The sequence below is a fragment of the Leuresthes tenuis genome, unplaced genomic scaffold, assembly GCF_036924035.1.
Source record: "Leuresthes tenuis unplaced genomic scaffold, fLeuTen1.0.hap1 SCAF_17, whole genome shotgun sequence".
NCBI lineage: Eukaryota > Metazoa > Chordata > Actinopteri > Atheriniformes > Atherinopsidae > Leuresthes > Leuresthes tenuis.
Window position 1 is genome coordinate 20,393,911 of NW_027325371.1, and position 27,401 is coordinate 20,421,311.

The following is a 27,401-nucleotide window of genomic DNA, read 5'->3' on the forward strand; positions in this document are numbered from 1 at the left end:
ATATCCATATGTATTAGTGTTGTGTTTTTCATGTTAAATATTTTGACTTTTAAATGTGTTTAGGTGAGCCTGTGTGACTTGAAAGCATCAATATTTTATGTACTTTCTATCATCTTACAGGGAACTTTTTATATAGCCACAGCCAGCTTTGCTTAGTTTAGCATAGCATTTAGCAAGTACTTTTACTGTCCAAATAACAAAATCCAAATATTGGCCCTGTGGTGGACTAGTGCTATGTCCAGGGTGTGCCCTGCCTCTTGCCTAGTGGTAGCTGACAGACTCCCAACTCCATCATGACCCTGAATTACATGAAGTGGGTATAGAAGATGTATGGATAGATTTTTATCAACACATTTGAAACACTTTGGTGGTGAGTCCAGAAAAGAAACAAATTAGTAGATGATGAAAACAATCAATACTGAAACAGCAGGGGCAAAGATATTGGATAACCCACATGACGGCATCAGACCTGAATTTACCAAGTGAAACTCTAATCATTATAAGTAATCTTGTGGGGGGCCAACTGTGGAATAATCATTTTATTACAAATTTGTTTTGGACAGTTGGATGCATAGCAAAGCACAATATCCAGCGAAGTGTCATCCTGTCTGGACAGGTTCATTAGAAGTCCATGGCAGGTTGTTTCCACCTGCACCCATAGGTACAGCCTAGTACACCTAGATCTAGTTCAGTAGTATTGCCATATGTGGCATAATCGTAATTGAGGTACTGTCCTATTTGCTCTCTATGCCTTATTGTGCAGTCACACATCATGTGTCACATCCTCACACTACATGTTCTGAGGTAAAATAAAAGGAAGAAAACGTTTGTAACAGGACAAAAATGTTGAAGCACAGGTTTTCTCTGAACTGTACGTGTGGGCAGTGGCACAGGAAAAATTATTTTCTTCCTCAAAAATTTGAGCTTCGTAAAAGTCCTTGAACGGAGCGTTCACCAGACAGCCCGCCATGCCAAAATTGAAAGGGGTGAATAACGAATAGCGAGAGGAACTCTTCTTTCTATGAGAACAACCAATCACCTTCCAGGCTGGGGGATTATTCAAATTAAGGATGATGTCACCTCTTGCAAGTCACCCTACTCTCTTGTCCAAGTTTCTCCCAGTTGTCTGTTGCCCTCCCCCCAGGCCCCTATGTCCCTTTCTCTCCACTGTTCAAACTCTTTTCTTCTATTCTCCATGCTCCACTGCACACACACACACACACACACACACACGGTGCACCACATGCATCAAGTTGCCCGCATTGTCCGCCTTCCATGTTACTGTTGCATCAAGACTTCAGAAATCCTGCATTTCAGACCTGTTGATTGGCTTGATTCTGGCCATAACAAGTTCACTGAACTTATATTCAAATTAAAAGGCATTCTCTTGCATTCTTTTGCATTTATTCTCTCAGAAGTCACATTTTCGGCTGACAGATGAAACACGTGCACCTGTCCACTACTTCAGTCTGCCACAGAGGGAACAGATACTCACTGATTGAAGGGAGCTCACCAGCAAGGCATAAAGACCGCTACCCGTAGAGTATGTATGGGTTTTTGTTTAAGCTGCGTATTTCTCTCTGTCGAAATTAGATATTAGATATTGAAGGGCGTTGTTTCATCGCTCTAAAAGCTTTTGTTTCTCTGTGTGATGCTCCTCTTCAGAACAGAGCTTTTCATCAGAGACAGTCTGGGTGGGCATGCCGGCTGTCTACTTGCCTGCCTGTCTGCTGCGCTGCATGCTCAGCTCCCAGCAGCCGCCCGCCCCTGTCTACAAGAGCCAGGCTTTTGTGTGCTGGTCTGTTCTGGATGGTCTTCTTTTCATGTCAAGCCTGTGGCGCACTTGTCTTTTTCCAAATGCTGCACCGGGGAGATTTGATTTTGTGTTGTTTTTTCTTTTAGTTTGAGCTCATGGTCGAAAAGTATTGCTCAAAGCTGAAAATAAACACGACGCACGCACCTGATCCCAGAAAATCGAGACAACATCACATCCCTCGGTCTCGCTTTATGTCTCGTCAGATTTCCAAAAGGAATCTTTGTTTGTGTTCGTCTGAAGCAGACTGACCTCAGACCACTCTGCCCATTGCTTGCAAGGATGCATCTCAAATAAATTGGCATCTTCTTCTTGTTGCAAGGTGGCATCTGCTTTTAAACAATTTGATGCGTTTTATTGAATCACACCTTGAGGTTGGTTTATAACCATAGAAATATCTGCTGAAATAATTCAGTGTTCATTTAGCTGGTCAGACTGTACGGAGGTCAAAATGAGACACCAACATACTGGAGCTGTGTCTGAATAACACTGTGGGAAGAGTATGCATGCAGGCGTGTGTGCAACTGTACAAAAGGCATGAAAGGAGACGAGGGTGAGGGTGAGTACGGGTCCGTTCGGTGCCTGCTGACTTGAGGCTGATGGACGTATTGGCACGGTCGACCGGGTGCAACAAAGGGAGGAAGGTGTTTTTTTTCACACAGGCGGAGGCGAGCAGCAGCGGAGACAGGAAGGGGCAGGGCTGTGTACCCCGGCACACAGTTCCCGTGTTATTTATCTCATTGTTTTTTTCCGCATAGCTCGCAGTCCAGCTGAGGCGGTCAGAGCACAAAAGGCCTGGAGCTCGATCAACCTCCAAAAACCTGGCCTGCAGTCTGCTACCTTTCATAAACTCTAACACAACACATTAGTCCTTCGAAACAGCAGCAGACACAGGCTTTAATTTATTCCAGCATGAAGAGTCAGATTGCACACAGGTCTGAAAATCTGAGAGCTGGCACTGTGGGACACACCCATCTCACCAGACACTGTTGCAGATCATCACAAGTGGCTTTTAAATGCAAAAGAGGCATAATCACCGTGCGCAACACTTCACACTAATAACTCGAATATGATAATGTCAGAAACAGGGTGTGTGTGTGTGACTGAATACCAGGCAGATACAGGTTAGCACACGCCGGTGCAGCTGGTGCTCTCTGTGCACAACATGGACTCCCAAAAGAACACAACGTGCCGGCACAGAATGCCATTAACATGCAGGATGCTTCTTCATTCTTTGACAAGCAACTTGTGCACAAGGAAGGCAACGAGAACCTCTTTAATGGACCAAATTAGTACACCAAGGCATGAATTATCTTAATGTAAATGAAGATGAGAAATCGATCAGCCTCCCAAGGTTCTGATTCTGTTCTGTTAACAAACTCAAAGACTGGTTTAAATTGTAAAGTTTTTAACCATGTCAACAGATCCATAGGATGTGTTTATGTGTGACAAGACACATCATGAGCAAAATCAGCAATCAGTGCAATGGCAGTGCTTTTAAGCACCACTTACAGTCTCAGAAAGGCAACGTTAGACAAGCCCCTCTGTTCCACGTGTAAAATTGGAGCAGTCAATCTTCTCTATTCAAATAGTCGCTTTGTACACCTATTTTGCATACACTGTGGGGAACCAATAAAGTGAGAAGCACTCCTCTTGTAGCTTGGACTCTTGTAGCTGCTTGACCCAGTGTGAAGAGCGGACGCTAGCCGTCAGTAGTCGGACCAGTTCAGTCAGCAGGCACGAAACAGCTAGCTGCCCAGACTCGCATTAGCCAAGCAAACTGGTTTTAGACTGGTTTTAGCTGCTACCTGCAGGGACTGAGCTTGGCTAAGGGAATGGATGATAGCCACCAGGCTACAAACCACTAGCATCTACTGGCAGGTGGGGATGTGGGCGGGACCATATTTTAGATTCCTCCATTCTCTAAATGAGAAAAAAATAAAGTCATACCAAAACTATCTGCTAAACCGATGAGGATTTTTTTTAAATGTCAAAAACATTGAATTGCACAATTTTGAGGAGCACAGATGAGTTTTGGGGGATTGATAACTGCTGGGGACGGACTTCACAAAGTGCAAACAAATTGCAATGCCTTGCCCCATGGTGTTCCTTCTGTATGGGACTATTTAATCACCTTTAACCCAAAACCCGATGAGATCCAGAGCTGACTGGCTGGTTCCTCTCACTTTAAGTGCTGCCGTGTCAGCCTTGTTGGCGTCCGTCAGTGAATAATGTATGCAGGTACACAGCAAATCCACTCCAGTGTAGTAGCAAGTGCCTCTTCACATGTCTACTTTGAACTTTGTGTGCTCCCGTGCTTCTCTTTGTTTCGACATGCACAATGAGTTTCTTCAGCTGACGCATCCGGCCTCCTCCTAGACTTGAAGGTCAAGTGTCTTGCTCAGCATTATTTGTCTTTAGTGCAGGTAATGTTTTACTCCACATCCTTAAATTGCCTGCGTTTTTTTTTCCTTCCTATAATTTCTGCACTGCTTTTTCTTGTATTGATTTTATGTGATAGGGCAGCTGGCGGCAGCAGAGAGAGCACGCTTTCCCCCTCTAGTGGTGTCCAGTGGCACCAAAAAAGTACCAGGCACATGTACAATTGAACCAAATTGAAGAGTAAGGAGAGTAAAGTAAGACTGATTGGATTGGTTCTCCAGGTTTGTAATGTGTGAAAACCTGACCGTCTGAATCTGAGTCTTTGAGGACGTTGTTAGCACAACTTCCAGTTTATTCTTGCTTAATAAGTTAGGTTCATTTATTTGAATTTTTTTTTATTAATGTAAACATTCAATATTGCCTTTCACAATGCAGCCAGGAACAATTTTTACATAGGAGACCTATTCTCTAAAAAGTCACATACTTGGATGTCACCACATTTCTTCACGACTGTTTTGACATACAGTAAGAAACACTAGAACACGCAGTTTGAGTGCCTTTCGAGTTTATTTAGCCGAAGACAGACAGCATCTGCACGGAAAAAAAAGGCAAAAACCTACATAACCTCCAAACCAAATCATTCCCATGGCTTTTAACTATAACCCGTTTCTTCACAAAGTCAGATAAGAATGATTAAAAAAAAGAAAGTGCAAGCGGACAAACAGAGCAAGAAGTAACCGTGACTATGAAACCGTTACAACAACGATGAGCCTTCCCGTAAGTGAGGCAAAAACATTAGCAGATGCATTCGTTGATAGTGCAACTGTGATGTATGACTCCCATGCAGCACAGTCAAATCAATTTAATCTGTACAACAGTATTAATTGCAAATAAATAAGTATATATAAAAGAACATTTTCTACCTTTTTAGGATGGTAAACAATATGGATTCAATTTATTAAAAAAAAACAACATTCTAAACCGAAGGAAGAGAGAGAAAACGACAGTACACTTAACATAAATGAGCCTTTCCTAAAAGAATGGAGGAGTGCCAGTTTGTAGAGGTACCTTTACCCAGCCATTATCCTTTCACGCATAGCATCAATTTAATATGAAATACTGACACAACTTTAACAACTGCCTACAGTACATGCAATACAACCCTACGAAAAATACAGATTTGGCCGAAAACCGAGTTAGACCAAATTTTTGGACATCTCTCTCTATCATGAATATCATATCTTGAAAAATACTGTAATTCCAGAGGTTGATTAGCATTTTTCAAGGCATAAAAGGGCTCATCCTCCGTAATTGCAAAGGTTAAAAGCTATGATAAACAATTTTTTTTTAAATTAACTAAAAAATAAAAAAAACAAAACAAAGAAAAAAACTAACTAACTAAAGTAAGCTAGGTAATGCTAGGTAAGATTATAAATTAGCTTTTACTGAAATGCTATGGTAGTATTTTCCGCTGTTGGAACACAACTGTTCTTTTTGATATTCAACATCTTAGTGGCTGAGCTTGTCATGCAGCACAAATAAGACAATAGGCATTAAATCACAGTGTAGAAAAACCTAACATCTGGTGAACAGCCCAAAGGAAACTAGCTTAGCTTAGCCTAATTTAGCAAAGCAGCAGTCTGGTGGAGTTGATGTGATTTCCTGTGGTTACCTTCAAATCATATATTTAGGTTTGTTTGAGATTAATGAAACAGACCCACTGATTAAAACGGATAAGAAAACTAAAGAAGAATCAAGAATGCATTTAGCTTGAAGATGTGGTATTTAGCCTAACAAAATGTGCTTTTCCCAAAACGTTCCTCTGCAGCACACCTTCCTAAAAACCCATCTCGAGATGGTTTCAATCCTAATTGTCCAATAGGAATATCATTTAAATGCTCTGTCTCACAGTGCGTTAAGATTACGCAGTCACTTGGGTCCTTATAGCAGAAACAGTTCATACATATTGATGGTTAACTGGTTGGCTCCGGGGCTTGTCCTTCCCCATGCAGCCATCATCTCCTTTCAGCCACAGGAGGATGAGAACAAAGGGGATGTGGAGCAAGCAAATTAAACTGGAGTGCAGGAAAAGCCTTGAATGAAAAAAAAACGCCACACAAGCAAATGCAATCAAACGTCAAGATAATAGCTAGTCTCTTTTTCATCTTGCTTGATTGACTCTTGTGCAAGTTCTACTGCAGCTAAAACCCACAAGTTGTAGGCTTATATTTACAAAATCAAGAGGCACAAAAAGTCGCTTAAGTAACAATGTAGACAATTAAATGTTTATATAAACCCTGGACAAAGTGGATCATTCAAGTGAAAAGTTGCCTTCATACCACTTGGTGGACCCTGGTTCCAGTCCACAGCGATGAATGTGTTTACTGGCATTATGTGGCTAGTCATCTAAGCTCTAATAATCTGACATTTCAAAAAGAGGCAATAAATTATTCATACAATACAAAAGCTGAGGCAGGCTATAGGGCTTGTGACTGTGCAGTACAATCTACCATTCCAGCACAAATTTAAATGCAAAATTCAAACACAGACTTCAGCGGACACAGTGGTCCAAGGTCAGTCAGTTCACTCTCCAGGCGTTTATCATCCCTGCTGAGCGTCTGGAGAAAGGAGTGCAATTGCTATCAGCTGTCATTGGAGTGGAAATGTGGTGCTTTAAAGATAGAGGGCAAAACACACACACACACACACACACACACACAAAAAAAAATAATTCAAGAGTCTCTTGCTCTTTCACACACATGCTGGTTACTGCTTCTGTGCATTCATCACGTCCTCCTCCTCACCACTCACAGCAGCAGAGGAAGGAGCAGGAAGACCCCTCAGGGCCACGGAACTTGCCAGAACTGGGTGTGTCTGTGCACTGTGCGATGAATGCGTGCAAATCTGTGATGCGAACCTGGTCCTGTGTTTGAGCCTGTGGGAAGACAAGAGAGCTAAAGATTTTCCATATAGCAATGTGACACAATAGGTTGGCACAAAATAAACTCAGATGAACAACAACACATAACACTGTGACATTATTATTCATTTCAACAACACAGAGTCAAAATGAAGAAGCAGTGTGGAAAAAAACTAAGTACATCCTTACTGGTTAAGAAGGAATTAAGAGGGTGAGTAGCAGGCAGGTGCAGCTAATCAAACACACTTGATTAACTGATCATTAGTAAATGTGAGGACCTCCATAAAAGCAGACGTTTGCAGTCTGGAGCATTCGGGTGTGTGTTAATGCAATGCCAAGGAGGAAAGAAAGACGTTAGCAATTATCTTAGAGAAGCAACTGTTGCTGCCCATCACTCTGGGAAGGGTTATAAGGTCATTATTCTACAATGTGTATGATTATTCATAAGTGGAAAACACTTTAGAACAGCTGCCAATCGATGAGTGAATATCCCAGCAAGGTCAGACTGTACAACTCTCAGAGAAACCCAAGAGCTACATCTCAGACTCTACAGGCCTCAGTTAGCATGTTAAATGTTAAAGTTCATGACAGAACAGTTAGAAAAAGACTGAACAAGTATGGCTGGTTTGGAAAGCCTCTTTTGTAAAAGAACATGGCAACACAGCTTAGGTTTGTAAAGTTACATATGAACAAACCACAAGACTTGTGGAACAATGTCCTTTGGACAAACAAGCCCAAAGTGGAGATGTTCGGTCATAATGCACAGCAGCATGCTTGGAGAAAACCAAACACAGCAAATCAGTCCATCGTAAACTCCTCTGGATACCAAAGCATTCTAGAGTCAAATGTGAGGTCATCTGTCTGACAGCTAAAGTTTGGCTGAAACTGGGTCATCAACAGGGCAATGAACCCAAAAACAGCAGCAAACCTACAACAGAAAGTGTGAAAAAGGAAAGAATCAAGGTGCAAACCTCAGTGAACTGAAGGAACTGAAGGAACTGAAGCAATGTAAAGAGAAGGGGACCAAAATTCCTCCACAAGAATGTGAGAGACTGATAAAATCATACTTTCTGTACTGTTACTTTGTACTTAAATTACTTCAGGTTAGTGCTACTGAACTTGATACTACCATCTCCTGAACAATGGAGCGTTCTTAGTTTTTCACTCACTGCTTCTGTATTTTGTTTTTGTGTGTAATATGTCAGATGATGTTCATACCGAACTTGTATTTACCTGAAGTTAAGACCCGAGAAGGACCAGAAGGTCTTTAATTGTCCCAATATGTAAAACATTATCTCAAAACAGAAAGTACACCTAAGACTGATGGGATGTTGTTGAGATACTTCAGACTGACAAACACTAGAGTGGCTAAAAAAATCAAACCAAAAGCAGTCACTTTACCATAATGGTGTCGTAGGCTCCGGTGATGAGTGCGATGAAGAGGGACAGCACCATGTAGATGAAGAGCGAGATGAAGGTGTAAAGATAGACCTGGCTGAAGATCCACACGAGTGTGCCACTTTGCTCCATCTCAGAAAATGTTACGAACATGTCGTCTCCGTTGATCAGGGAAAACAAGCACTCCGACACCATGGACAGCGAGCGAAACTGTGAACACGAGGGGAATTTAGGTTGGAAAGAGCAAAACCTGTAAACAGAACGTCGTCATGATTCATACCTAATCAGTTTTCTTCTCTCAGTAGTTACATAGCAATAAAACGATAAGCTGGGAGCAGTTTATGACATGTACAGCCATGTGAAAAGGAGCACAGCCATGTGTGAATTTGAAGGTTTTGTGTATCAGGACATAATAAAAACATCATGTGGTCCTCAGCGGGTCTTAAAATGAGGTAAACACAACCTCAGATGAACAACAGCACTTACCATATCACACTGTGGCATCAGTTCTTTGACAAATACTGAGCCAAAATGCACAGACATTGTACACCAACTAAGTAACCCCCTTGATTCGGTAGTTTATGTTTGACTCATTTGACTCCAGAATACTTTGGTAAACAGAGGAGTTCACGGTGGACTCAATGTCTGCAAGGTGTCCAGCTCCTCTGGCTGCAGAACAAGCCCAAATCATCAGCCCTCCAGCACCTGGCTGTGAACTATCCTCTTATTTACTTAGGAAATAGTGAGGATGTACTACACAAAACAGTGTTTGTCATACACTGACCATGTGTGACAGTTACACACTTAGTTTTTCTTAAGTATATAATGAAACTAATATGTCATGGTGATTAGATGTCCTGACATGTCAAAGCTTACACATTCTCATCCATTTTTTTCCCCATATGACTGTACTTTTAGTCTGAATGACTCATGCCCGGTTAAAGGCAATGCAGTGTGTGCGCTACCTTGGTGTGATAGGGCCCCAATACAATCCATCCACAGAAGCAGTATCCCAAATAAATAGCAGCCGCACAGCAGCAGAAGCGGATAACATTCGGAAAAGCAGCTCTTAGAGTCACAATCAAGATCTGCGGGAATAAGAGGAGAGGACAGCCAAGTCAGCAAAATGCAGATTAAAGTCACGCATGCAGGATGAAATGAAAAGGCTTCACGTACATTGTATTTCTGAAAGAAGCTGAGGTAGCGGATGACTCCCACCCACACAAGCAGAGTGGACGTTCCCAGCAGGATACCACACACGTCATATGATGACAGGTTCTACATCACACAGGAGAGATGGTGTTAATCAGCCAATAAACAAAGTATTCTGCTGCTCCAAGTTCTAACACGGTGTAAGAAGTAGCAAGAAATCTTACAGACAGCGCACCATGCTTACCTTGGACTCTATCCCGATTTTGATGAAGCTGCCGATGATGGTGAACATGTCGCTGACAATAAGAAGGATATACCAGCCGTTGATGAAGTCCATTCTGTCTCCCCAGCTCACACTGCGGCCAAGTTTGTGTTGAAAAAACTGCACATACTCCTGGGTGGAGGGGGGGGGGGGGGGGCACAATCAGCTGACATTCTGATGAAATCATCACCAGGGTATCCCCCTACAGCTGTGGGATGTAGTCTGAGCCCTCCTTATGCACAACTACACACGTGAATTTGTTGTCATGCTGAGGAGACTAACAAAGACACCTCCAGAGACCACCAAAAATGTCAAGAGACAATGTAGTGTAATGCTACCGGACCTGGGGGAGCTTGAATTACTAGTGTTAAGGGTTAAAAATACATCCAGTGTTGCTTTAAAATCCATTCACAAATTTCCAGTTAAAGGTACACTGTGGAGATTTCAACCACTAGCAGCGTAACCACGCAATGTTTTTATGAGCGGGCCCTTGTTTTCTTTGCTCTTGCTCTCAAGCACAAACACACAGACAACATAATATACAGTAAAATAATATATATAAGATATAATATACGGTGACATTTCCGTTTAAACTAAAATGCCAACGGTTACCATGTATTGGTAATGGACAAAATAACAATCCGACATGGAGTGGAAGTTGTCTTCTGTTCTTACGTGCTGCAGGAGGACTCCTCGGAGGATGGAGCGACCGCACAGCAACAGAGACAACAGGCAGACGATTGCCACCAACACATCAAAAACCTCTCGAGCGTAGTTCTCCGCTGACAGAGGAGGACGGAAACAGGAGGGATCACAGACGATTAAGACAATCAAGTGACGGATGAATCAATGAGTCACCCACTCATCCACTCACCATGTCCAGACACGTTGGGGTCTTTGCACTCTTTTATGGAGGCCTGGTTCAGCAGACTGATCCTGACTTTGCCGCTGTGCGCCCTGTTGTCCATGACGATCTGAGAGCACATACAAACACAGATCAACAACTGGGTATGAAAATGTTAAGTTAACTGCGATGTCTTGAATTAAATATCATCTTTGTTAAATGTTAATCTCTTAATTACTTATTCAACTTACTTCTATTAAGTCGCGACCTTATGAAATCTTTATTTAAGAACTCAAAGTTTGACCACATGAAGTTATTTGGTTCCACTCTGCAGTAGCTAAATACATTTTCAAAGGTATTTTGATTATCAATACTCCCAAAAGTAATTATTGTTTTGATTGTAATTGTGATTAATTAGTTTGAATAAATTAAATAATAAATTTAATTTAATTATAATGAAACTGGTTTGAACTTGATTATATTGAAGCTGCTTAAATGGAAAAAAAAATTAACCGGACACAATTGGATTATAATGAAATGGATCATGTGGACTGTAATGAACTGGTTTGAACTTGATTATAACGAATCAGATTGAACTGGATTACAGTGAACTGGACCATTCTGGATTAAACTGAATATGTTTAAACCTTATGATAATGATGTCCATAAAGGATAATAATGAATTGGATTATGATGATCTGGATCTGATTGGAATCGAATGAACTGGTTTGAACTTGATTATAATATATTGAATTCAATTGGATTATAATAAATTGGGCTGAATTGTTTGAATTTGTTTAAATCTTTTATTCTGAATGAATTGGTTTGAATCAGATTATGATGAATTTTAACTGAACTAGATTGGAATGAATTGGACTGAACAGTATTATAATCCTTTAGCTTTAATGGATTCAAATAATAACAATGACAATATTGGATTAGAAATGGATTGGACCGTATTTATTTGGACTTGTCGTTAACTTTTTGAATCTAGGATGATACCTGTTATGAATATGTAAGGAAATAAACTATTTGGCGCAGTGCTTTATTTTTTCAAAGGATTGAATACGTTTTCACGTGAACTGTTCAAGACAACCCCTGACATGAAGTAAGTGGACGTAGGCGAGTTGTTGAGGAAGGACACGGTCGTGGGACTGTGTGTGTAGACAAAAAGGAACACAATCTGCTTTGCACTGTACTGGGATGCAGTCATTAAAGAGCAAGCTCACTGTGATGGCAAAGGTGTAGCAGTCCGGGATTTCATTGTTTATTATGGTCTGGATGTTGATAGCCTTCAGCTGGAAGTCAATCGTCACATTGATCAGCCTGGAGACAAAGTACACAACAAATAGATTGGCTGAGATTTCAACGTGCACAGCTAAACCTGGAGATTTAAAAAAAAAAAAAACATCTAACAGGTAAAACTCCAGAGTGAAATTCTTGTAGTCACTGTTTCCAGGAGCAGAAGTGTTCGAAGGAGGATTCAGCCCGACGCAATCTGGAAAATGAAATCAGAAAATAGCCGTGAGGGAACCGAAATATACCACACAAGGAAGTGATGTTTCAAAGCCATACGAGTAATTTTCCACAGCACATGAACTCCACGCCACATTCCTACACTTCCTCATAGCATCTAAATGCAGAACCGGCCTCACGGAGGTGAGCATTAAGGCTTTTATCAGCTTTATCTTATTTTAACAACTTATCATGCACTGACAACAGCCTCTGCCAAATCAGCAGATGTACGCAAATAAGTCCTTTCCCAAGAAAACATACAGTTTGATGCCGTTAGTAAAGTACATGGAAAAAAAGACGTGTAAACTGTGTTTCCACTGACAGCACATATTCAAAGTTGTTCAAAGCAGGACACGGTTTCAGAGCAGCTTTTGACACTGGGAGCATGGAAACAGCCTCAGAAAACACCGGTAGGATGGGAATAACGCCAGGCTTTGAGTCAAAGAGAGAAAGGTGTTCCCACCTGTAACCACATGGGGGTCAATGTCAAACGTATCATTGACGGGGTCGACGGTCCCATTCCTGAAGTACCTCTGGCAGAGGGAGAGTGCATTTCCTTTTACACCAACGTCCATCACATACGCGTATCGACCAAGCGCGATCTCGGGTAGGGCTAAATACTGCAGAGATAAAGAGCAGCGCAGCTAAAATAAAAAGTTACCAAAAGGATTGCACAACAGTCTTAAGACAACCCTTATTTTTGTATATTTCGCAAGGAAGTAGTCTTCAGGAATAGTTCTCCAGGCTTTTTGAAGGACATCCCAAAGCTCTTCTTTGGATGTCGGCTGCCTTTTGTTCCGTTCTCTGTCAGATGATCCCACACTGCTTCAATAATGTTGAGGTCCGGGCTCTGGGGAGGATTCATCCCTCCATAAGACCTGTTGCCACTGATTTTCAGTCCACTTCTTGTGTCATTTGGCATAGCTCAGCCTTTTCTCCCTGTTTCCCTTCATTAAGACTGACTTCTTGACAGCCACCCTTCCATGGAGACCATTTCTGATGAGGCTTCAGTGAACAGTAGATGGATCAACTGAAGGTCCAGATGCATCTTTCAAGTCCTGTGTCAGGTATTTGCTCGATGTTTTCCCCTCTTTCTTAAGGACATCCCTTTCAGCTACTGTTCATCATGCTGTAGATAGTGTTTTCTCAGTCTGAGAGATAGATATGTCGAGTTTTCAGCTAATAGCTCTTTGGGAATCACCTAGCTGGTGCCAAATTACTATTTTCCGTCTGTCAAGCTGTGTTATCTTTGGCCTTTTTTTGCAGATGCAGCTGAATATATAGGAATAAATTACTCAAATGTGCAGGAGGCTGCTTGTAACAAAATGCCTGAAGATGCTATTTACAATATTTTTTTGCATGGGTTCACCCCTTGAGTGAGGGACCTGGTGGTTTAACTCGCAAAACAAACTAATTCCTCTGAAAATGATCAGGTACAAGGACTGGACTGAAAACGAGTGAAAAAGCAGCCAATGTCCAAAAAAAAAAAAAAGACCTTCAGAAAGCCTAGAGAGCTGTTGCTGAAGACCACTTTCAAAGATTAAAAAAAAAGCCTGGCTGCTTGGAGGCAAAAATATGAAGAAATGAGGGGTGACTTATGCACAAAATGGTGTTAAATTGCTTTAAATTCTACAGATGAAACATACTTCAGTCTCTTTTTAACAATCCTAAGGCTACCTGCTGTATTGCAAAGTGGATTTGGCTGTACAGCTCCGCCTGTGTGTGGACAGCCTGAGCAGCGTTGTCCTGGTAACCCTTGAGGAAGAGGTGCTTGAATGCTGCCGTGTTTTCCTCTTTGAATGTCACGACCATCTGGTTGCTGAGTCCAAAAAGCACCAACTAGGAGGCAGAGCCACAAACAAAACAAATCAAGCGTGAACACGACATTAAGCATGATTAGCTGGGACACAATGATTCGTAAGGGCCACACTCACCTGAACAGTCACGATGATGATTTTAAGCAGCTGCAGGCCCAGTTTGAACGGCTTGCGTCCCTTTGCGTGATACTTATCACAAGGACTCATGAAGAAGTACTTCAGTTTCCTTCGCAGGGCCTCCTCCTCTTCTTCAAAGTGCCGGGATAGCTCAGAGCCCACCAGACAAGGGGGACGGGGGCTCCCACCTCCCAGCACATCCTGGGATCCATAACTGGAAACGGAGGAGAACAGCTTGTCCTTCTCTAAGAAATACAAAGAAATTCAGTGATTTGTTTTGGGTGGGGTGGGGGAGGAAGTGTCATTGACCTTTTAAAGGGGCTAAAGGGGGCATTAAGGAGTGTATTTTCAGAAAGCACATCACATGATCACAATCAAAGCAGCTGAGTCAGGTGGCCGCTGTAAAAGCTCTCAATCCTACACTTCCCATCATGCAAGAGGCAGTGTTTTCATAACAAACGATCTTAATTCAATGTCAGGTGTTGCAGATTCCAAGCGCATCAAACCCACATTGTCAGATTACAGAATACTGCCTGGTTGAGGCAGAGCAGCAGTAAGATAAAAAAAATAATAATAAAAAAACACCTGCACACGCCAACAGAACAACGAGCAGAGATGCAGAGGGCTGGAAACGTTATCTGAGGGATTTTGCGTAAAATCCCGAAGCGCAGGAGAATCACACCAAATGTTTCTGGCGCAGAAAAACAACCACACCACGCCGGCCAGACGATGCACTGACGAACCTGTGGCGTTGTCTTGGATGCAGGTGCGACCTGAGGATGCCATGCTGGGGATGATGTCGGGTGGGGGGGGGTTCACATCAGCAGCACAAAGACCACGGATTCATCTCATGACAGCACAGCATTTCCTTGCAGATACGGGACGCTCGGTGTCGCAGTGGATGGATGGCACATAGGTAAACACATCGCAGTTTCCTGATACGCACGTGACGCCACCACGTGACAGACGGGATGAGCGCTTGTGCTGGGAAAACGAGCCCTGCCGAGAAGAGCGCTCCAAAGAGCGTTTCAATCATTTATGATGATAACAGACGAACAAACGGTGCTGTCGATTATAAGGTGAGCACATTATCAGCAGGGTTCTGTCAACATTTTAGATCCACTGAGGTCCTGGACCTCTCTGTCGACACTTTGATGCATGGGATTATTCAAATAGTTTAAATTTCACGTATATAGATTACATAGCAAGTGAAATGTGTAGTAATGATCAATTATTGCGTGATTAATTATATTAATCACGCAATTTTTCTTGCCTCATTAAAATATGTCCATTTGAATTTACCCCAGAATGTTAAAGGGGACATATTTGATAGATAAATAAGCAAATCGATAATTTTTCTGTGCTTGAGAGCAAATATTTGGCTATCTTAAGGCACAAACTCACAAACTAAAAAGTAAAAAGAAATAATAGATAATAAAACACTGTTTGCAAAATTACAATTTCCAGTTTTTAACTGAGTGAACCATCAGCAGCAACCAAACAAACTTTGGTAGAATGCTTCACGTATGAGCAGCTGTTCTTAACATTGACCAGTAAAAATGTTACAAAGCACAGAGGAACAGGCCGGCAGCGAGGGCCATAGTTTCAGGAGCGGCTCAATTATGACCTGAATGCAACTGCTGAATAAACCTGCCAGTCTGCACAGGACTTTGTTTAAGTGGTGCTTAGGTTTAACAACCCCGGACCAGTTCAACAGGACTCCTGACAAGATTGTTCCTAAAAGACGCATCAGTACCAGCTGTTCATGGTCAGGGAAAGTGAAAGTTTTTCAGGGTAAAGCAGTTTGGAGTGTGGTAGTCTGAGCTCAGTTTGCAGGGTATGCTGGTGTGAGCTCTCATGGTGTATTCAGGCCAAACATAAAAGGCATGTACGCTTTGTTTAACTTGCACAAGTTTGGTTATTGGAGTGTTTTTGCAGCACGCAGCAACAACTGAAACCAAGTCAGAAATGTATACTTCCGTGACTGATGGTAGTTCCTCATATCCGTTACTGATTCTCGCTCCTGGTGCCAAAGGAAGAATCTCAATGCTGATAGGCGGTCGCGTCAAAGCGTCACAGAAATTGTTTGCTCAAATTTAAAGATTTTTCTTTGAGTCTGAACACATCATCAGGCTTTTTATCGTATATTTACTTCGGTTCCAAATTGAAATTCGCAGGGTAGTTTGACAATTGAGGGCACGATTTAATAAAGACACCCATGAAAGAGTGTTGAGTTGATCACTCCACGCCAAAAAAAAAACAGAGCTGTGAACTCATGGTACAAAACTCATGTTGTAATGTGTCCGTCGTATTTAGACTCAGGCGTGCCGCGACCACTTCATTAAGACCTCAGAAGACTGTGGCACTTCCGAGAATGCTTAACTTAATTTTGGTTAATTCTCACAGACACAAGAGGTCATTCTGTAGCGTTTTACTGGGTTGATCTATGGTGGGGTTTTATTAGTGTACCATTGGTTAAACTTGAAAAAAATCACAAAGCCAGTGCAGCCTCGGCCACTGATTTGTGTCAGAATTATTAAAGCAAACGTCAGGAAATCATTCTGAACTCAAGCCTTCAGCTCTCTTTGTTCCTGGATGTCACCACAACAGGCCACTTTCTCACTTTGACTGTGATGGAAGGTAATTAAGGACTCTTAATTGTACTTTAGCTCAAATGTGTAAGTCCTAATGTCCGCTTCTTTAAATCCATCATATCTGAAATCAAAATACAGTAAATTGTCATTCATTCCATTTGTCTGGCGGCCTGTAAATGCTAATTACTTTATTAATACATTTGCACACAAAACATTTAAAGAATATATAAAGAGTTAAGAAACGAAAGTGTTCAGCCAAACTGATTGGTCCGTTGGTCTGATGGAGAGAAATAATCATCGTCTGCTTACAAAAGGGTGCAAAATCAGCCCCAGATCAATAAAAAAAAATTCAGCTTTTACATGAACGAATGAGAAATAATAATCTAATTATAGTCCAAGCAGGTGATTATCTTTCTTTGACTAAACTATGTTATTCAGTGCGCTTCAGAGGTGGTTGGCAGGTTTCATTGTTGGCAAATCATTTTGATCACTTGAAAGTAGGTCTCACCTCTTAAAAAGAACAGCCAATTCCGAGCTTTTTCCTTTTCATCTTTATTTGTGTACTCCCACACAAAAACAAATGCCTCACGTTTGCATACACTGGCAATAAATGAAACACAGTAATCAGGTATTTATACTGCAAGACATGATCTCAGTGTTAGCTCCAGCCCACATCATCAGTCTATTTACAGGCGTGGAAGCGGTGGTTGAACTGGAAGGAAGCTAAATAACATCTGGGCCATAATGTGTTGGATTGTTAATCAGCCGAGCCTCTATGCTCATTTTATTTTCAATATCAAGTAATTGGGTTCATAATGCAACAAAAAAAGGGTGCAAAATAGCCAAAGAAGTTACAGCATTTATTTACAGCACGGTGACCTGTTGAAAGTTAGAGAATTACACTGCCTGGCCAAATAAAGAAATAAGTCGTCACCTGGATTTAAGCAGGCTGACTGCAAAAAGACTGCAGGGATTATGCTGGAAACAGGTTATTTAACTCCGACTGATGTAGTGATGAGCTTCTCATTCGCTCAGCGACCATGTCTGAGGACACAACGGGTGGCCATGGAAAAGATGCTACTCCGGTAGTGAAAAGATTCGCTCTGAATCCATCAAACTAAGCAGCCGAGGAGATAACCGAGTTCAGAACTGTCAAAACAGATCACCAAAACCTGGCAGGGATGGTGGTGAAACATCATCATGCCGTCAGAATCTTTGGGATGTGCTGGAGAAGACTTTATGCAGCAGTCCAGCTCGCTCATCGGCGATAAAAGAGACGTGCTCAAAATGAATTCAACTCTGGACGGAAAAACACTTTGTTACACTGCATCAGTTTATTGAAATTACATCAGAAGTGGTCCAACAGAATATTCAGAGGGTGCGACTTATGCTTTGGCCAGGTAGTGTTCTTATCGGACACATTTCTCTTTTAGGAACTGCGAGTGAACGAGTGTTGGAAAATAAAACGATATCGAGCCACTTCAGGAGGTTCAATGGGAATGAGAGGATCCATAAGCTGCACCGTGTCTGCTCTACATGTGGCTCAGAGCAGCACAGCCGTCCTGTCCCATCAGTTATCAGACGGATATTCAGTTACAGTCATCCGCACACGAGGAACAAACACGAGCCTGAACCTGGACGATTTCTCCTCATCTCCCATTGACTCATGTATCCACTCACCCTCGGCAGTCTTACCGGCCATCCAAAGCCTTGTCTCTGGCTATGACTGACTCGTTAAACTTTATCATCAGCGTGGTGCCTTTGTGCCAGTGAGCAGTGACCTTAGCGGGGAAGCCGCTGTGTGTGAGGACGGCCTCCACGATGCCGGCGGTGAAGGCGGCGCAGTTCAAGCTGCTGTTCTCCTTGGGGACGGAGATGTATGCGTTGATGAGCGGATCTTTCTCTATGATGTAGTACGTCTTGTCGTCGTCGTTGGCCTGCTCCAGCTTGTCAGCCTCCTTACCAAACAGGGACTTCCACACGTTCACCTTAAAGAAAGAGACGACCGTTAGCTTTATCACCAAGTCAATCAATCCCAGTCACCTCCTTTGGATTTGCTCACCTTGATAAAGAGCAGCATGTTGAGCAGTTTGGTCTCCCTCTTGCCGTTCTTCTCCCTCAGCACCAGCACGTCCAGCATGCTGGCCCCCACACTCTGACCCATGTCCGCCAGGCGCGTCTGCAGCTCCGACACCGAGTACACACGGCTCTGACAGTACTGCACCATCTCCGAGAAGAGAAGGGCGAAGGCGCTCAGACTCACTTCGGTCTTGGGTCGGGTCAGGGGTCGCTCCAAGATGGTGGATTTCCCTCGAGTGAACCGTGTGTCCATTTTCTGTTGGAGGCCGACATCAAGCGCACATACATGAGCATCACAGAACACAATTTAGTGCCGTTGTCAGTTTCCTGTTGCCGAGGCTTGAGAGTGCAAATTATCTCAAACACCTAAGTCAAAGCAGTTAGCTGTGAATCATGGGTAAGGAGTTTAAGCAGTTTAAAGGCTCAGCCATTTGTCACAGATTCTGACGTTAAGTCATTTTATGCCTAGATGTTTCACTTTTGTTTTGTCCCTTTACATTTGTATGTCAAATGTTTTCGCGACGAGAAGAATGTGCGTGAAAGTGCAACAAATGTATTTGGCAACTATAAAAAAAAAAGACTAAATTTGCTCCCTCTGGCTGCTTTATACATTATAGTCAGAGGTAAATATCATTAAACACATCAATCATACGTGGAAGTTGGAGATGATGGTCTAATGTACCCAAAATTGTTAATAAAGCAGTATTCGTGTTATTAACGAGTCAAAACACAGCACAAAAATGATCGAAGCAAATTTGTAGCTAATTGTTATGAACGGGCTCCACTTCACTGCCTCCGACTGCGTCAAAATAAAATAAATAAAGCTCATGCGGCAATTTAGCGTAGTATCACGCTTACACACGTTTAATCTTCGGTAAATTTGAGGAAATACACTAAAGCCACTGAGCTCCCTTTTGTTTTTTTTTTAACCAAAGCTTAGTTTCAAACCGAACAGCTGATCGCAAATAGCTGTTAGCATGTAGCTACAAATGTTAGCCCGGTGCTACCGTGAAAGATAGCTGTATGCGAGTAGAAACGTATGCTTTCTGCCATAGAAAAAAACAGCATTTGTGTCCATTAATCAATTTTCTACATGTGGAATCTCTACATAGACGCACCTTGTTTGGGGCTAAAACACATAAAACAGCTACGGTGTAGCCTTTACTTCACCTTTCTTCTTCGTCTTCTTTTCTAAAAGAGACGTTACGAGCATTTAAATTGTATTCCGCCACCTAGTGCACCGGAGGCTGTCCGGCACGCTTGCTGTTTTTTGTGCTGTTTTTTTCCATGTCATCTTCATTTGGGATTCGTCTTTATGTGTGAATCAGTCCTACTGGACATTTCCACAGCAGTCATTTGAATCTGCTGAAACTTATTAAAACTACAGTTGTGCCACCCATCCAGCCACCACCCTGTCAATGTCATGAGTTACACCTGTTCCTAAGAGGCCATCATGCCATTTTTTTGTTTTGTCTCACTTTTCATGTGACATGCGTTTACTCTCACAAACATCCCTTTTTTGTGGTTCCTCCTCATAAAAAGGTCATTATGATAAATGACAGTTGTCACATATTTGACTTTTATTTGTCTGCATCCCAGACCTACTGAGTGGAAATTTCTGTCACCTGGGCTACATCTACTTCCTGTTATTCTCATCATGTAAGTGCTGACTTTTGGACACTGTGTACATATAACTCCAACTGCGGTATCAGCATACCGTAAAAATCTGTAAGCGATGTGTTCCTCATCAATATGAGGATTGCCTCAGTGTGCATGTATATTTCTGTCACAGCCAAAGGAACAGATATTATTCATGGTTTTGGGACTTCCTCAGTTTTCCAGCTTAGCTTTGCATTTATGACAATTAACAATTGCAATGGATTGCCTCAGAGAGGAGTGCCACTGATTTGTACAGCAGTGAACAGTTTGAAAGGATGTATTTTCACAAGCAAGCAACCTGAGAGGGATTTATTACAGAACTTCTGAATTTCTCAAAAATGTCCAAGTTGGTCACAAAGGAAGACCTTGAGCGGGAAAAACAAGACTGTGGCCACGTTACAGCTGCCTGTTTCCCAAAATGCTCAGGCCGGGCGCACGGACTGATTAAACACAGGCGTGGCGTATGTGCACAACTGTTGCATAACCACCCACTTACTTTGTATATGAACCTCTATAAAAGAGACAACAAGGTGCACACATCTGAAGCCGGGAGCTGAAAGTGTCTGCGAGTCAGGATGGGTAAAGGCTACTGGAAACCAACCCTGGTCATGCTGGTGCTGTTGGTCAGCACATATGCAGAAGGTAATCATGCTTGTTTATCCTCTGGTCATTTTCCTGAGATGCCTATGGGTTACAGTAACATGTGCAGTCAGATCAGGGAACCATATTGACTTTGTTACATGTTTTGTTTTTTAATTCTGCTTGACTCAGAATAATAGAAGCTTACGGTGTGCCCTTTGGCTAATCTATTTCAAGCCTCATTTGTTGTATTTTTGTTTTTGTTTCATAATGCATCCCTGTGCGTTTTATCCCCAATGAAAACACTGGGTGACACATATGGACTTTAGGCATCCAGACTTACAACATTCCCCCGCTGTTGTAATAGGTAAAAAATGTGTTTTGGTCTGGATGTCAGCGTAAGTTGCTTTAAAACCTGTTCATATGGTCCAGCATAGGCGGAGGCCGTGTTAACCATGCCACGTCCACTAATGCACCCCCATTCCATCATGGATGCTGGCTTTTGAACTGTGAACAGAAAAACTCAGAGGACACGGCATCCTTGGTTTTCAAAAAGAAGTTCTAATTTTGATCAACCAGGCGAAAAGCCTCAGTTTGTATCTTTTTTTAAAAATCTTTTTGTTTGTTGTCTGTCTTTTGCAAGATTTTACCTCAAATAGGTGGATACAGTTATTACCTGTCCCCACTGACTGGTTTTCTGTTCTCCTGTAGTGATTTCCGCTCCATAACTGTCTCCTTTTTATCATTATCATGTTCCGTAGACGTTAATAATTATTTGTTTCTATTTCATTTTATCTTACTCATCTATTTGATGTTTTATTGTTAAGTCATATTTTTTTTTTGCTGTCATAGAGATTGTTGATTATATTCATATTTGTTCTGCTTGTACAGCACTTTGGTGAGCTGTGGCTGTGCTATAGAAAAAAACCCTTGACCTGACTTGACCCCAGAAACAGCAGAAGAATACATCAGAAACGACCACGAGTATTAAAACTGAAAACACCTGTTTAGAAAATACAGAGTTTCTTGATTGTGCTGAAATTAATGTTAATCCTTTCTGTGTGTCTTGGGTCTGTGTGTCTACAACCAGTGTTGCTTCATTTGTCAATAAGCTAACTGCTGTAGCATTAGCTGGCTAGCCACCAACATTACATAACAATACTGAACTATTTGGAGATGCAGTTAGCAAAAGGAATTTTCCTCAGTAACAGTCTCTTTGAGAGCTCTGCTTTCTTAGTTCCACAATTCCCCTTCATTCTTATAAAAGGGTCTTCAACTGAATGACTAAAATATTCATGTTTTTTTTTTTTTTTTGTCTCCAGCCTCATTTTCCTGCCACATGGAGGACTTCATTAAGGCGGTAAAGCAGGTGGAAGATGAGGACCCTGGGTCAGAGCCAGTAGCTGTGTTGAAGAGGCTGCGCAGGGCAGCTGGCCTTAATGATGCATTCATTAAGTACTTCCTCGCAGATGCCAACTCCAGTGTTCCTGAACTGGATGCTAACCTTACAGATTACATGAAAAAGGCTGTGCATCACAGAGTGCTGGAAGATGTCAGAGAAGAAGGTGTGGTTCTGAGCCCTGATGGTACCACTGTTGCTCTCAGACCGCTCCTCCTGGGCATCGAGGCTGGTCTCCTCTCCAAGAGTCAAGAACGTGTTCGAGGCCTCTACCAACTCACTCTGGCCAAAGATCTCAGTCTTTCTTTAAGGCAGATCCCTGCTGACACGCAGCGGCTTGGACCCGACGGCTGCTGGGACAGCTTAACCTCTCCTCAAGTCTTCACCCTCTCAGGCAGACCATCCCCGCTCACCACGGCTCAGGTCAATGGAGGCATGGATGGTGTGGTGCTGGGAATGGAGGTTTCTGATGAATCCAGGCGTCCTCTTAAGCTCAGCAGTCTGCTGACGGAGTACTACTGCCACCAGCTGGGGAGCAAAGGACTGGATGATGCCCCGCGGCTCATCAGCCGACGTCGCAGGGAGAACTTCAGAGGGATGGTCGCCCCCCCGGTGCTGGCAAGGCAGGTGGTGAGGTCAATGGAGCTGCAGCAGAGACTGGCAGGACACTCAAAGATGGAGGTGAAGAAGAAGAAGCAGCTGATGGCTGTGATGAAAGAGGAAATGAAAGAGTTTGTCCATATGTACATGGGTGAGCATGAGGCCAAAATAGAGCAGAAGTGAAAGAATTCACAAAGCACTTGTGGTCTGAGAATAGTCTATACCAAAAAAAGGTCTTCACTGTCCATCAAAATTAGACCAGAAAAAGAACAGTTTCCGTTAAAAGATCAGTTAAGTGTTACAAGGTAACTATGTCAATGTGTTTCAGATTGTCCACCTATCATCTCTCGGTGCATGTGGGGTGCAGAGCCGTACAGGGGAACGCCCACCAACCTGTCTCTACCTCTGTCCTTCATGTTCATCCACCACACGCACTCACCGAGCCAGCCCTGTCTGACCTTCCAGCAATGCTCTGAAGACATGCTCTCCATGCAGCGCTTCCACCAAGAAGACAGAGGATGGGATGACATTGGATACAGGTAAAAAGCAGTTCCTGTAAAGTCTCTTGAACATGCCAAAAATACACAGTTCAGAATACTTAAGATCCCCTGTGCTTCCGAAGCTTTGTTGCTGGTGGTGATGGAAACATCTACGAGGGCAGAGGGTGGCACTGGCAAGGAGCCCACACCCTGGGACAAAACTCCAAAGGCTTCGGCGTCTCCTTCATAGGGGACTATGTCACCCGTCTGCCATCTGAACACTCCATGGGGCTGGTGAGGGATCAGTTGGCATCCTGTGCAGTAGGTGGTGGGCGACTGGTGCCGTCCTTCATACTGCAGGGGCACAGACAGGTGGTGAGCACGACTTGTCCTGGAGACGCCCTCTACAAGGAGATCCAAGGCTGGGAACACTTTAAGGTGTGTACGAACACTGACGTTTAGGCAGTTGTTATCTAGAAACAAGCATGGAGAATAGGATGCTATTCTGGTCAATGAATCAGAACTTTTGTATTCAGACCTGCTTCTTCCATTGGAAGCAGCTGAAAAAGTCCAAGTGATCACAGTTCTCCACATATCATGAAAATACATAAATGCTTATCAAACAAGGAGATGAATGGAATAAATCAACAATGACAGAAACCGACATAAACCCCAATAACTCTGTACATAACGGCTTCCTCCTGTCAAACATCTCTGTATCTCATGAGGAATACATTTGTTTTAAAAAGGAGAAATTGCAAAACAAACACAAGTGGACACAGAAGAAGAATTATCTGTAATAAAATAGCATTGTCTTGCTGAAATGTGCTAGGTTTTGAAAAAGATGGGAGCATATGTTACTCTAAAATCTGTATGTACCTTTCAGCATTGATGGAGCCTTTCCAGATACGCAAGCTGCCACTTCCAAGGGCACTGATGCAGCCCCCCAGGCTTTTGAAATGATAACAAGTCTGATGGTCTCCTTCCTCTTAAGTCCAGAGGATGCAGCATACATGATTTCCAAAAAGAATTTCACATTTTGATTCACCATAGAACAGTTTCCCACTTTGTCTTGGTCCATTTTAAATGAGCCCAGTGGCCCAGAGAAGATGACAGTGTTTCTCGGGATGTTTTGATGATTTCATGTACTGCAGATGATGGAATATTTAAAGTATTCACTTCTAACATTATCATGAAATTCTGCCACGACTTGTAAATGCAGATATTTGCAAATTCTGCCAATCTCTAAGCTTCTCTATATAAGCAGACTTTTATATCCAAAGTGACTTACACTGGTAGGTAAAGGGGTCTTGCCTGAGGACCCCTACTGGAGGTAGTACTTTTCATGCAGGGGATTTGCAGGTCACCCACCTGGGATGGGTGGCAATCTCACCACTACACTATTCAGTCCCTGATTGGATCACCCCGATTACCTGAATTAGTTGCAACATGTACTTCTAGCTCTTTCCTTTTAGCATTACCTTTTGTCCATGTCCCATTTTTTTTAGACGTGCTGCTGCCATCAAATTTAAGAGTTCATATATTTCATGAAATAGTTAAAAGTCTCTCTTTGAACATTTAACATGTGCTCTATGGTCTATTATAAATAAGAAATAGTTTATGAGATTGGCAAATCACTGCATTCCAAACAAAAGTCAAGCCGTGACTTTCATTTTGTAACAGCGTTTTTGCATGGTTCTATAGAAGAAAATAGTATTCGCTATCAATGTTTTTTCCCCTTTATTTCCTTTCATGCTTGATTTCTTTTCTTACAGGAGGTCAGCGAATGAAAAGGATCACCTTGGCAACAGAAATAGTGGTGGATGAACCAAAACGTCACACAATAAATATCCGTCCTTTTGTGTGGCTGTGTTCCTGTTGTCGACCCTTCCTTCAGACGCCATGATCTGAGATCTATGAAATCTTGAGTGTATATCTCTGACAACATAAAGCACCGAACATGCCCACTTTATCTAAGTATAACTGTCATTTATTTCCGGTAGAGTTTGTGCTATTTACAATCCACTTATTCCACTCATGCGGTCAATTTACAGATTAATATTTCACGCATATCTGCTTCGAGATTCAGCTCCACAACAAATACGAAGGGACCAAGAGTCAGATTAGTGCAGCTGGTGCCGTAGTTCAATCAAACTTGGATGTCAAGCCGTCCGTCCCTGGAGGCAGCAAAGCCACCCCCAGATCATAATATTTCCACCATGCTTCATTGTTGGTTGAAGGATCCTCACGTGGAAATTTTGAATTTGATCTGCAGCAAACATATACTGTGGAACAGCTGAATCTCCATAGCACGTTAACTTAAAACTAGTTATCTCGCATGTCTTTTGGTAAACTGTAGTTTTCCTTCGATGTTCACTTTGGAAATCAAATACTTTTCCCGCCACATCCCCCCTGCTCGTCACACTTGGTTATGCATTGGTTATGCACTTGGATCTTTTTCCTTATTGAGCTTCGACACGAGCCGTTGGAAGGTTTCCAGCAGATTCTGTGGGGGTTTTCTGGGATTCTTGGAAACGTCGTTTAATCACTGAAATCACGGCCTGGATAGACTGAGAAAGGTTGAAGTGAATGCTATTTGTATACGCTTTGTTTTACAATGACACGTTTCAATTTCACGTTTAATTTCAAACACAGAAATGTGAAAATCTTTCTAAATCATTTGCGTAAAATCAGATGAACACCCCCCCCCCCCCCATTTTTTTCCTCAGGACACGCTTACATAGTGGGACAATGACTTTCACACTTCTGCAATTATATTTGAGACACCTGATTCTAATCATATGGAATAAAACTTTGTCAAATGTACTTAATTTACCTGTGTGACTGTTGTGTTATTGCAGTGCATCCATGCATTATGTCAATTTCTGAAATAGTATACTATTATCTGTAAGCACTTTGCACATGAAAGAGATAGTTCACATTACCTTCTGTATAGTGACAATGACAGATGATTTATTTTAAGCGTTAATACAGTACAGGGACCAAAAATAATCACACATTTACATGAAAAGACTGACGCACTTATTTTAACTTTTCTATTTCTAAATGAATAAATAAACACACAGAGCGTTCAGTTCAGGTCAGATGTAGTTAAGTTCAACACATTTGGTCAAATACAGAACATGATTATACTTTAATTGATCTATGAGAAAATTAACGACCTACTCAGCGATACAGAAAGCATTTAAAATGGACTCCTGACTTACAAGGTGCAGCAGAAATGGGGTTATTATTTGATACGTTTGTCCATCTTTCAAAAACCTTTAGCCTACTTGAAAACAGAACATTTTAACACCGCTTAAACACAACCGCGAAGGCTTCAAATACATGCACTGTCATCGGTGACCTACAGGGGGCGAGAAAGGACCGTCTGACCACCAGCGAGGCTTCTATTGATTGCAGAATTTACGGAATTTTGTTAAACAGTAACAAAATATACAACTTTCATAATCGCAAAGTGACAATGGGCAAACCTGTGCTATAATCCACCAATAAGTAACCTACTACAGTGAAACATTAAGGTTAAAACATTACAGGCTGAATTCGGAGGGTCGTGACTGATTTCGGCCGTTCACATCTCAACGTAAAATCATTTGGATGGTAAAGAATGGGAAGCACGTTGGGACGCTTCCACCGCCCACTGTTTATGTTCCGTGGAAAAACGAGCCATCGACATTTGCACCCTCGGAACAAAAAAGTCTTCCACGCGAATTCACACATTAAAGGGGGGGAAATAAAATCAAAATCACATAAACAAAGCGGTTGTAGGAA

General features: G+C 42.2%; 3 protein-coding genes across 4 annotated transcripts; 1 reads left to right on the top strand and 2 right to left on the bottom strand.

The window, feature by feature from the left end:
- Nucleotides 1–4,765: 4,765 nt before the first annotated feature.
- On the bottom strand, nucleotides 4,766–15,152 carry mcoln1b (mucolipin TRP cation channel 1b). The gene is made up of 13 exons (XM_072369338.1): nucleotides 14,964–15,152; nucleotides 14,221–14,465; nucleotides 13,964–14,125; nucleotides 12,750–12,906; nucleotides 12,188–12,269; nucleotides 12,001–12,097; nucleotides 10,802–10,901; nucleotides 10,603–10,709; nucleotides 9,910–10,059; nucleotides 9,690–9,791; nucleotides 9,479–9,601; nucleotides 8,517–8,723; nucleotides 4,766–7,130 (listed from the first exon to the last, which is right to left on the bottom strand). The coding sequence occupies exons 1-13, from the start codon at nucleotides 15,004–15,006 to the stop codon at nucleotides 6,996–6,998; spliced, it is 1,710 nt and encodes a 569-aa protein (XP_072225439.1). The 5' UTR covers nucleotides 15,007–15,152; the 3' UTR covers nucleotides 4,766–6,995.
- Nucleotides 15,153–17,350: 2,198 nt separating this feature from the next.
- On the bottom strand, nucleotides 17,351–20,082 carry trappc5 (trafficking protein particle complex subunit 5). 2 transcript variants are annotated; one of them, XM_072369209.1, is made up of 3 exons: nucleotides 20,012–20,082; nucleotides 18,877–19,149; nucleotides 17,351–18,802 (listed from the first exon to the last, which is right to left on the bottom strand). In XM_072369209.1, the coding sequence occupies exons 2-3, from the start codon at nucleotides 19,144–19,146 to the stop codon at nucleotides 18,506–18,508; spliced, it is 567 nt and encodes a 188-aa protein (XP_072225310.1). In that variant the 5' UTR covers nucleotides 19,147–19,149; nucleotides 20,012–20,082; the 3' UTR covers nucleotides 17,351–18,505. The 2 variants fall into 2 exon arrangements, with proteins under 2 accessions (XP_072225310.1, XP_072225311.1); XM_072369210.1 differs by lacking the exon at nucleotides 20,012–20,082 and adding an exon at nucleotides 19,756–19,771.
- Nucleotides 20,083–21,074: 992 nt separating this feature from the next.
- pglyrp6 (peptidoglycan recognition protein 6) lies at nucleotides 21,075–26,435 on the top strand. Its single transcript, XM_072368790.1, has 5 exons — nucleotides 21,075–21,194; nucleotides 22,454–23,281; nucleotides 23,459–23,669; nucleotides 23,753–24,047; nucleotides 25,385–26,435. Exons 1-5 carry the CDS (start codon nucleotides 21,128–21,130, stop codon nucleotides 25,397–25,399), a joined length of 1,416 nt encoding a protein of 471 aa, XP_072224891.1. The 5' UTR covers nucleotides 21,075–21,127; the 3' UTR covers nucleotides 25,400–26,435.
- Nucleotides 26,436–27,401: the final 966 nt, after the last annotated feature.